This window comes from Haematobia irritans, chromosome 3 (assembly GCF_050003625.1).
Source record: "Haematobia irritans isolate KBUSLIRL chromosome 3, ASM5000362v1, whole genome shotgun sequence".
Lineage (NCBI taxonomy): Eukaryota > Metazoa > Arthropoda > Insecta > Diptera > Muscidae > Haematobia > Haematobia irritans.
Window position 1 is genome coordinate 637,702 of NC_134399.1, and position 11,623 is coordinate 649,324.

The 11,623-nt window shown below is 31.1% G+C and overlaps 1 protein-coding gene across 2 annotated transcripts; it reads right to left on the bottom strand.

The window, feature by feature from the left end:
- Positions 1–365: 365 nt before the first annotated feature.
- LOC142232074 (uncharacterized) lies at positions 366–11,538 on the bottom strand. Of its 2 annotated transcripts, none has more exons than XM_075302785.1 (4): positions 10,153–11,538; positions 6,229–7,166; positions 2,926–3,111; positions 366–695 (listed from the first exon to the last, which is right to left on the bottom strand). In XM_075302785.1, the coding sequence occupies exons 2-4, from the start codon at positions 6,776–6,778 to the stop codon at positions 505–507; spliced, it is 927 nt and encodes a 308-aa protein (XP_075158900.1). In that variant the 5' UTR covers positions 6,779–7,166; positions 10,153–11,538; the 3' UTR covers positions 366–504. The 2 variants fall into 2 exon arrangements, with proteins under 2 accessions (XP_075158900.1, XP_075158901.1); XM_075302786.1 differs by having other exon boundaries at positions 509–695; positions 2,954–3,111.
- Positions 11,539–11,623: the final 85 nt, after the last annotated feature.

Genomic DNA, 11,623 nt, shown 5'->3' on the forward strand with positions numbered 1-11,623 from the left:
TGATTATGGATTGGGTTCCACTATTACCAGTATGAATGAAGAAATGTTCAAGAGAGTTCTTAAGGAAATTCGAAATTTAACGATTATGACTAAATCCATATTTCAAACTGTGATAGCCGTTTAAATTTGTTCTCTGGAAAGTTCTTCGATCGTACGGGCATTGGTAAGAGTAACCCATAGCGGGGATTGTATACTGGACAATGAATAGGCTCGATCTGCATCTAAAGATCTTGATTTTCTCATAGAAGACGAACGTTTTCTCATTGGTATCGGTCGATTTTCAGTTATTCTCTTCTGACGTTTTAATGTGAAATGTCGGGAATTAAGCGAAGATGAAGGATATTCTTGTTTTGCTTGTAAGTATTTGAGTTTAGATTTAGATTGAGCCTCCATCGTTTTCTCAGAAAGCTGGGCTTGTGTGGATGGTGATGGCGATGGAGTGGTGGCCGTTGTTGTAGTAGGCTCCAAGGTGGAGGAATTGTTATTCGATTTGGCAGGCATTTGCTAGCTGCTAGAAAGAGACATTTTATATGATGTAGATGACTCCATTGGCGATTCCGGATGGATAATTTCTGTTTGGGTTTGTTCAATATCACTGCAACGCTCTTCAACAACAGTGTCTAACTCTAGAGATGTGAAACCTTGACTTAAGCTTCGTTCAGGACGTAAACTGATAGCTCGCGACGATCGGTAATCTAAATGAATGTAAAGAAATCACAAAAAGAAAGTTACATTAGTAATGTAAACAGGTCTGGTGCTTTAAATTGTATTATATGTTTACAAAAGTGCTGAAGGATACGGAACCAGGCAAACAGGCAAATGTTTTAAACATAAGAATAATGCTAGAGTTGTAATGAAGTAAAAAAAAAAAAACAAAACATTTTAAATAAAACAAGTAGCATAGTAGATTAAAAATTAATAAAGAAATATTAATACAAATAAATGCGATTTCGATATTGGAAATCGCAAATCGTAAGAATTTAGTTTTCTTATAAAGTAAAAATTTGATATACTATCGGACTTAAATTAAATTTTTTATTTTTTATGTTTTAGGGTTAAGAAAATATCTTCAAACGAAAATTTTGCGATTTTCAATTTTGAATATCGGAACATACCCTACAGAATAAAAGTATAATTTAATTTAAGGCTTTAATACGTTAGATAGAGCGGTTATATATATTGTTACAGACTTCAAGTACATTTCGATACCAGATGTGGTGAACTTTATTCTTCTTCTTCGACTACCATATACACTCTCAAGAAATATTTTCGTTAGACAAACAACAGAAACTTATATCGAATAAATCTGGCTCAATATTATACTTATTGTGTTCTAGAATGACCCATTCTATGCAGTTACTGATCTGTCCAAATATGTAATTCGTTCCAATTATTTGAACACACAATTTTTTGTTTAGTGTACAATAAATTTGGCCACCACGGAAATGTGTTACCATAAATATCGATATTACGCAAGGATAAATAAGAAGGTGTTAAAGCCAATCAGAACCCAACTGAATGATTATGGAAAATTAGAATTTATATACACACTGAAAAAAGATTTTTGTCTTTACTTTAAAAATGTTGGTATTGATTCCGCGCCTAAGAAACGGAGAATACAATAAGGATACTTTTAAGACACAATTCTCTTTTAAATTTGGGTTATGTGTATTTGCTTCTAGGACGCAAATTTTAATTTTTAGCTTTTTCAGCTTTTTTCTTTATATGCTTTACTTTATTTTCCAAATTCAGACTCAACTTCCAGTAGAAATTGTGCTATGTTTCAAGTATGAAACGTCTTTAAAATAAAGTGTTGAAAAACATGTCCTATATTTGAGCGATTTTTTGCTTTGTAGTCAAGATGCAAAAAGACAACAAATTTAAAAATAGTTTCATTAAATTTAAAGAATTTTTGTGAATTATTAAAGTCAGGTTGACCTTAGCCCAAACATTTTTTCTTTCATATTATGATACCCATTTTTAAGTGAAATCACTTAATTATAAGGACAATACGACTTCATTGAAAAGTTTATCTACTTTTGGACAAGCAAAAAAAATTATATTAGAGAAATGCGTCTTCTTTTCTAAGCAAAATTTGCATTCGTATTTTAAAGACATGACATTTTTGACGTCACGACAATATTTTTTTCAGTGTAGTGGACCTCTTATTTACATATACGTATGAGAGTCACATCGAGATATTAACCGATATATGTTTTATGATTTACCTTACTTACGTTTGTTAATTCTAAAATAAATTTCTTTTTGACTACGTAATAATTCTTCATCGATTTTATATATCTACTTATACATTTGCTATACCGTACTTCTCTATGTCAATTTATTCTTTGTATACTTTTAAATCTACTTTACTGGTTTATTTTATTATTCTCAAAAGGGCTTCAATTTTAATTAAATCAAGTATATTTTTTAAAGCATTTATCCAGCATCTAGGAAGAAAATCACTCTCATGTTTACGACTTCTTTATAATACAAAATGTCCACAATAATTGACTTTTGAATCGGATTATTGATTGAGTGACTGCTAACCAAGTCATTTTTTTATAAAATCAGGGATATAGCATAAACCCAATAGATGACCCATGAATAACAACTTCTTAATTTGTCTCCTTTCGCCTGTCATTTAAAACTGTCAATCAATATCATTATCAATTCAACAACATGTTGATGATTAACAAGATGATGATGTGCCAATCCAAGTCAATTCACTTCAAATATGTTTTCATTGAAAACAAACCAATCACATCACTCAAACCTCAACCATCCATCATCAATCATATTTCTGGCCCTCAAGCAACCATGCAAAACATTCAGGGCAGAAACAGGAATGAAGTTAAAACAAACAACCACCAATAACATCATCGACATCATCAATGAACAATACATTACAACACTTAAACTCACTAAGCCTATGTATTGGACTAAATCTGACCAGGCTCACAGCATGGTCCTGCATATCGTAATTCCGTCGACGATCTCGCTCTCTGGCCAATTTGGCCCGATGACGTAAACAGCAAATGACAATAAATGCCAAAATGGGAAAGCCAAATATGCAGGAGACAATTGGTATCACTATTGATTCTGGCGAAACTGTAAAAAAGTAAGAAAATTAAGAAAATAGAAACAATTAGTTCCCTTTATTTTATATATTAATATATTGTTAATTGTTAATGTCATATTCTAAAAAAGTTGAGTTATAAAAAAACACATAAGTAAGAGTTAAAGTCCGGCCAAGTCGAGACAGTATGCACCCCCTAGTGAATTAGTATACCATCCCAAAACGAACCTTTTATTATCTAATGAGAATATTATATATCTTTATTTAGACTTAATATATAACCTTTCACCTGACAAACAGTAATTTGAATAACATAATTAATCTTCTTGGTACATAAAAACATTTTATTGACTTACCCCCATTTTCATGAAGTTCCGTTAGTGCTACGTTAGCTAACTAATTTTTAACCGATCTATGGACATATCTGTCATCTTGTCTATACGTTTTATATGCCAGTTAGGAGCTTAACTGCTAGAAAATTTTCAGTTAAAGTTAACTGGAGAAAATATATTTGCAATTTACTTTCTGTTAACAGACAGTTAAAGCCTAACGGAGCTACATGAAAATGGCCGTTAATCTACAAAAATGTCCAAATATGCAGGAATGCTCAAGTATTTAAAGTATGTCGAGGGAATCCTATACATATAATTATACATAGGAAATTTTTATGCAATCTCTGATTTTGTAAAATATTTTAGGGCATAACATTCTTGACGAATGTTGTCCAAAATTGCATAGCAAATTTAATTTCACCCTTGATTATAAACAAGCTATACTTTTATTTGCATTCAATAAAAAAAGAATGCAAAACAGCTAACATTATAAAAGTCTTAACATTTTGGCTTATACTTAGAAGGCGTTAAATATAGTAGCACAATATACCCAAAAGAATCATTCTGTTACACTAACTATACAGGCACATGTAAAGAGCAAAGGTCAAGGAATGTTGGTTTCATGACGTCTTACTATACTCATACATCTATCGCCCGCCTTGGGATTCATATTAATAAGCTTGGTATGTAAGTGAATGTATGATCATATAATGGAAAAAAGTATACGATGCTGTTTTTAAGTATGACATATCTCGGGGCATTGTCCCGAATGACAAGCATAAAAGAGAATAATTAATTATTTAGCCCAAATGCGTTTCACATTAAGAAAAAATATTGCACCAAGGAGTAGTATAATGCGACAAACACAAATCACACAATGTCCCAAACATATTTTACAGGAATCCCGCATGTTTTTGGATATTGCCAATGTTTGTTTTATATGAACATATACAATGTTTGGGAGCGCTGTGATCCAAACAATATAATATATTTGGCAAGATCTCCCAAACAATTGGGGTCCAAAAAAAAGTTATTTGTCGCAAGATGCACATGAATATCAGTTTTTATTTAATCGAATCCTGTAGTTGTTAACGACAGCCTGTCAGAATCATTTTTACTTTTAAGATCTGAGAACGGAAAATCGTCGTTGGAAGCCATATCTAGAGAATACAGTGAATGTAGAAGTATTTCAAAACCTATTCATGGATTGTGTTTACTATACATTGTCACCACGCACATAACTCGGGTTTATCGCGCTACAAATACCCTCTCCGAATCATTAATCGTCAACGTTTTTGTTCGAAAGTGAGCTTGGGCTCGAAAGTGAGCTTCAACTTCTCTTCAGAAGCAATAATGTATTAAAAGGTGAAAAGTTTCGTCTCTCAAAATGTTATAATTCATAAGCGAATTATATACGTGTCAGAAAAAAGTTAGGGATAACTTAAAATCATATTATTTCTAGTAGCGTTATCTATAAGTCAGGCGGGCATAATTTTAATGGAAATACTCGGAAATATAACCTGCATTATTAGAGAAAATGTTTTGGTGTTTTGTCCATTTTTGAGATCCATGACCTCCGCCTGCAATAATGGCATGCCAAACACATCCATCATACGCTCCCTTATTCAATTGAATTTTGCATTTATCAACAATCATACGCTCCCATGTACTCGTATAGGTACACATGCACAACCTTGCAAATAACATTTTAATATTGCTTCATGTTTTGGCCAATCAGTTTAGTATGAAATGCAAATAACTCACTTGGTATTAGTAAATGTTTTACATTCAATTGAATCGGAACGATTATCCAAATGTAATTAATCATTTATAATTTAAAGAAAAAAACCAAGCTAATCCCAAAACAAATAGGACGTGAAGGATTTATACATGAAATGCATAGCTTTGAAAGAGGGATATATATTAATATTAATGAAAAGTGGCCACTAGACCCTAAAGTAATTATAAGAATATTAAAACATTAAAGGATTTTCACACAAAATGCTCTAATCTTTCATTAAAATAGTATGTAAGAAACAATAGATTTGTTTTTAATAAAAACTGGATTTGAATTTCTTTTGTTCTCATATTATACAATAGTTTGATAAACATAGACTCAATCAAACCTTTTTCCGAAGCCAAATAAAATTGGATGTAACATTTACACTGAAAAAAAAAAAGTTTTCGCTTCTGAGAAATTTTAAACAAAGTTTTAAGTTTTCTTTAGACACTGAAATATTAGCTTTAAAAGCAAATAAAAAGAATGTCATGAATTCGGGATTATTTGCTTTTAACGAAAATTCTTTATATAATATGTTTATGTGAACCGATCTACACATCGGCTATTAATAAAGGTTTTTTATTTACGACAAACATAGAAATTCGTGTAAAAAATGATAAACGATAAAATGATAAAAGTTGTAATTTTTCGAAGAAATAATAAAAACACTGTAACAAAAGAGCAAAGTTTGGGCTTCCCGTTTCATTTTTGCGTATAGTCCAGATTATTGGGATTAACTAAGATGCAAAAGAAGAAGTAGAATAATAAATTGTATTTTTAAATTCGATATTAGTACGAACAATATACAAAATTGACTCAGTTCGTCCTTTTGTTGGATAGCTATGGCGAGTGGTATATTAACAGTGAAATATTCAATACTAACTAAACTATACCCATTCTCCTTTTGTTATGAACAACCACAACTCTAACCACAAAAGCTTCTGCTATTAGCACAAAAACACACCTAACATATGGTAATATGAGCGTAAGCCAATGAAGTGATTAATGATTTTAAATTTTCATTTTTTTTCACGTACCTGTTGGATAAACAATTATTGTTGTCGCGCGATTCTTGTTGCCCGCTATAAATGTTGCCACTGTTTGAGCGGTGGGGAACGCGGCCGCTGCTGTTGTTGTTGTTTCCAAATGTGTGCTACTATTCGATAGTGTTGCTACTGCCATATCTGCAGCAGCTGCCGCGGTGGCATAGCTTCCAAAACCATCTGTTATATTGCCAACAATACCGCTGCTACTATTTCTGATGCTTCCAATAACAATGTCATCATAAGTTCCGCGAGATGAGGTTAAATTCGGTGATGCTCCTGTGGTCGACGCAGATGAAAAATATTGAGCTGTGTAATCACTGGCATTGGTTTTGGATACATTTTCCAGTGTTTTATTTAGAAAAGCTTTCAGGCGATGTATGGCATTGGTTTTACTGCTGGCGTTAGAAGCAACTGATTCTCTATTGGCTGTAATGTTCATGGAATCATGTAAAAAGGCAGATTCGTGACTATTGTTTCTTGATGTTGGTATTTCCATTGCTGTAGAACGAGTTGTCATAGGTGCTGTAGGAGGCGGTAGCATAGTTTCTGGCGCAGCAAAGCAATTGAACAGTATTCCGATGATGGGTAATGGTAGTACTGTTTTGTCGTTGATACACTTTTGTGGCCACTATTGTTCTCAATAATAGCCTGCTTTCTATCTTATTTCTTAGATAGCAATGCCAGAACTGTTGTCATATAGTATGGACTTAGATGCTGACAAGTGTTATTCATTATTGTGTGTTTTGTTCGTTTGGTCTTATTTAGAGTTTTACTTTTTATTTACAAGCATCTATGGTCTTTTTATTTTCTTGTTTTTATGTATTGGGTGTATATTTTCTTTGTTTTTTTTATGATTTCTATTGTTCACTTGGGGAAGGATATGGATTTCGATTTGTTATCCAGTTTATGGTTGTCATTTTTTACGATAGCTTTTTATATAAAAAAAAAAACTATTTTTGGTAAAAAATTTTAATACTATGGAAAGATATACAGGTTAAAGGCCGGTGCTATATTCGGTTTCCGCCTTGAAATTTATGTGATTGCTTTATTAAAATAATTAAATGTAATTTTTGTAATTAATTGTAATCGATGATGTGTGCTGTATTTTTTATTTGGGTTTTAGTAGGATATTTTTAATTATTTCACAAATTAAGTGATTATTTATTACAAAACAGAACTTAGTATCAGCCTTAAAGTAAGGCATATTTCTATGACTTTTGTCAATGATTAAACTCAGTATTATCAATAGTAATGATAATTGATATGTATGTTTAATTTTATTAAAACAGATATTATTTAGGAACATAGTACATAAAATGTTTCTATTATGTTTTTATCTCTTATCTAAATTCTCCATTGGATATGAATATTATAGGGCAGGAATTTACAAAAAAAAAAAAACTTTTTTGATTCTTGAAAATACTTTGGGTAACATTTAAGAACATAAATATTTTACGAATTGTCCACGACTGCTGCAGACTTTTTTCTATGAGCGTATGACGGGTTATAAGGAGTGAATAGCATTACATCTTATTTTTTTCCAAATTCGGAAAACATGTTTCCCATTTTCCACTGTTAACCATTCAAATAAGTTCATTAAAATTCTTTTCATTTTGAGTTAACGAACTAAGCATTTCTTCTTTGTGTTAATCTTTTCAAACAGCGCACTTTCTATCCTTGTATCCGGGAGTATTGAGACGAATAAAAAATTCCACCATATGTTACTTTTTCTTTTCACAATTTGCACACCATATTTTCCTTTGACTATGTATGTGGAGAGAATTTTACATACACCGTACACCATTTAATGGGGGTTACATATCTTTATCGTTCAATTTGTATATATGTATACACGCAAAGAAAAAAAACGTTTGGAAAACGTGTACCGAAAACGTTTTTCTTTTGTTAGAGTTTTTTGAATTGCTTCGAAAATTTTAAACCTTTATCACCAAAAAAATTCGTTTGTTACAAAGTTTTTATTTTTTCAATAAAAAAAGTTATTTTTGAAACAACAACAGAGTCCATTTCGTTTATATCAAACACTCTTCTTTTCTGACTTTTGGTCTTTAATAAAACACATTTTACAGTTCAAAATTTAATATAGTACAATGTAATGTTGAACATTTTTTTCGGAATCTTCGGAACATATGTAGAATGTATGTAAAAAAAAAAAAAAACTTTGGTCGAAGCAGGGATCGAACCCACGACCCTTGGCATGAGAGTCAGACGTAGCAACCACTGCTCCACGGTGCCAAACTAAATGTTTGTTTCTGTTAAATAAACTTTGTTTATTCGGTTCGTGGGCGCCGCAAGCTATGCTATATAAATATAACTTATATGGATATTTATCTCTTGATGACCATAACAGGTACATAGCTCAGTGGTTAGTGTGTTGGCTTACAAAGTGCATGGTCCGCGGTTCGATTCTCCGTCCAGGCGAAAGGTAAAAAAATTTTAAAAATTTATAAAATCGTATAATTTCTTCTACATTGTTTGTATTACAGAAAAAGGTGCTAAGAACTAAAAATCTTCGTGGAAGTGAGAAAGATGTGAGGGAAAATGCAATTAGCTAGAAAAAAAAAATTTTTTGAGTTAGTCTTTATGAAATTGTTTTTACATCCTGGAAAAGAATAAACGTTTATCACAAAAAGTATATACTTTTCTTCCAAATACACTTCCTTACAGCGAAAAGCAAATGAGAAACGAACTTTGTTTGTCTAAAATTTCGTTTGGGAGGAAAGAATTATTTTTTTGCGTGTAGTGAGCGTCAAAATAAAGTATACTAATGGTTTGTTTTAAAATCGTTGTTCGCTATGTTAAGTTTTTTATTTTTGATTTTTAGATGAGAGTAGAGATTATAAAACTCTATTGGTAAACCAAAAAATTATTGTGCCGCTCACTGAACCGATTTTCATATTTCACTTCTGAATCATATACAAGATGTGTATGGAGGATTTTTCTTGGATTTTCGGGGTATTGATCTATGTTGAATCTACACCAATAAATGTGACGATGGACTATTTTTGGAACATTGGTTTAATGTCATCCAGATTTCAAAGAAGTTAAATCGACAGATCAGACAGATTTCAAAGAAGTCAAGTCGACATCTTGAACTTAACTTCCTCTAGACAATAACAAATTATTGACAGCTGTAGTGAGTGAGTATGTGAAATTTCACACTGATAGAAAAAATGTCCTTATATTAACGAAATGTGTTTTTAAAAGTGAGAAAATGAAACAAATACGTTAGTACAACGAACATTTTCGTCATTATAACATAACGTTTCGTACTATTAACGAATATTTTCATTGTATTAAAATAAAATGTTTCGTTGGCTTAATTTTAATGAAATTTTCTTTGTGTGTACCGTTATCTAAAAAAAACTAGCACAAACTAAATGATTGCCTCCAATTTGTACTTAGAAATCTCATTCCTGCGAAAAAAAAATTATACGATCGATCGCTATTTCTCGATATTTTGCAAACTTAATCATCTATTATATGAAATTTAATATTCTTTATTTGAATGAAAGAATTTTTTTAATACACATTAAATTTCGAAATTTATTTTAGGAAATTTTAAATTTACAATTTAAGAGTTTTCGTTAAATTATAAAATTAGTTAAACTTAAGAAGAAGGCATGAATATTTTATCTATGAAAGAATTTATAAATATTGACATTTTTCATAAATACGAATATGGGGACGCCTTTAATCCAGATTTATGCGATTTAGATTGTTAGTCCTTGATATTTTTTATAGTTGTATAATAAGTGACATTCGAAGATAATTTATTGTATTGCTTAGTTTTTTATTTATTTTTTACTACTCTCATAGTGTGCACAATTTATGATTGAGTATGGACATTTGCAGAAAAACTTTAACCAAATCTTAGTTTCTGTGAGGATGACATACATCACTTAAAACTTCACTAGTGGTATTAGTAGTAAGAATTTGAAGAAATGTTGCTTACAACTGAAAAAGTTTATGTATTTTATATTCTTAAAGTCATCACTTCAATATAGATGAAACAACAGTAATGACAACACAAAAAAACAATCCACTCTCAATATTCTTTCTTTTTATAATTGTTTTCGGCCAAACAATCTGAGAACGTGTTTTACGTTTAGAACAACAAAACGCGCCATATACATAGTTCCGTTTCCGTTATTGAGGTTGTTTACAAGCCGTTGTACTGAAGCTAACCGTATCCTTGCCGCCACAAAACTAATATCAATTTTCTACAAAAGATGCCTTTTATACGTCCAAACAAATACTTCCAGTGAAATCTAGGAGAAAGTGGGGAATTACTAAATACCGTTAGCAAGTATAATAACTAGCCCACATTTTGTAAGCACTCTCTTACATGCGCAGCAAGGAAATCTCTTAATATCGAGTTTCCCCATTTTCTTGTCGTATTTTTTCCTGTGGTGAAAATCGAAAATAGAAATGCTTAAATTCAAATCATAACATTGACCCAGCTTATTTTAGTTTGATATGATGATTTTAACCAAATTCTTGCCATATTTAATGGCATTTTTATACAATTGTAACCAATTCAAATTAATAAAAAAAATCCATTTGTATTATTGACTGTGAAGGCACGTTCCTTGTTGTTGCCATTCGTTTGAAATTAAGAAGTACAATGAAACAGTGAAGGGGGACGATTCATTGAATGTTGGTTTGTGAGGGGATAACTTCATTAAAAACATTGTTTTGATAAAATAACCAAAAATTGATGTTGACATTAATTTCGGGGCAAATATGCTTTTATTTTCAATAAACATGTTTTAGGCAAATACCAAAAGGTAGAATCCCATTTTTTTTTTATTTGTGTGCCACATATCATAGGATGGCGAATCTTCGCCACACTCAACAAAAAAATAGTTTGAAAGACTGTCGTAAACTTATCCATTTATACGATATATGATATATATTGTACACGATACGTAGAAAAGTGGAGAATTTATATTGTCGAGTATTTAGGCGAGTTTATATCAAATTCTATTAGCCTAGACAAGAACCGTACAATTTCAAAGATGTAAAATTCCTAAAGATGCCGCACTTGAGATGCAGAATATGAACAATATAGAGGATTCTAGACGGGAGTATATTTTTACCAAATTTTGCCAAAACTTTTAAGATTAATGGATTCAAGCGCTCTTACCCTGAAAAAGAAAACGGGGCACTCCAAAATACCTACAGCTTTTACTTAAAAATATATCAGTACAAATATTTCCTCAATTTAATTAAGTTCCACCCATGGAATAAACAGTATATAAGATATGGAATAAGCAGTATAAGGTATATAGATAAGCAGTAATAATATTCTGCTTTTAAATCCCTAAAACAAAACGATATTTTTATAGTTGATTTTAATAATAAA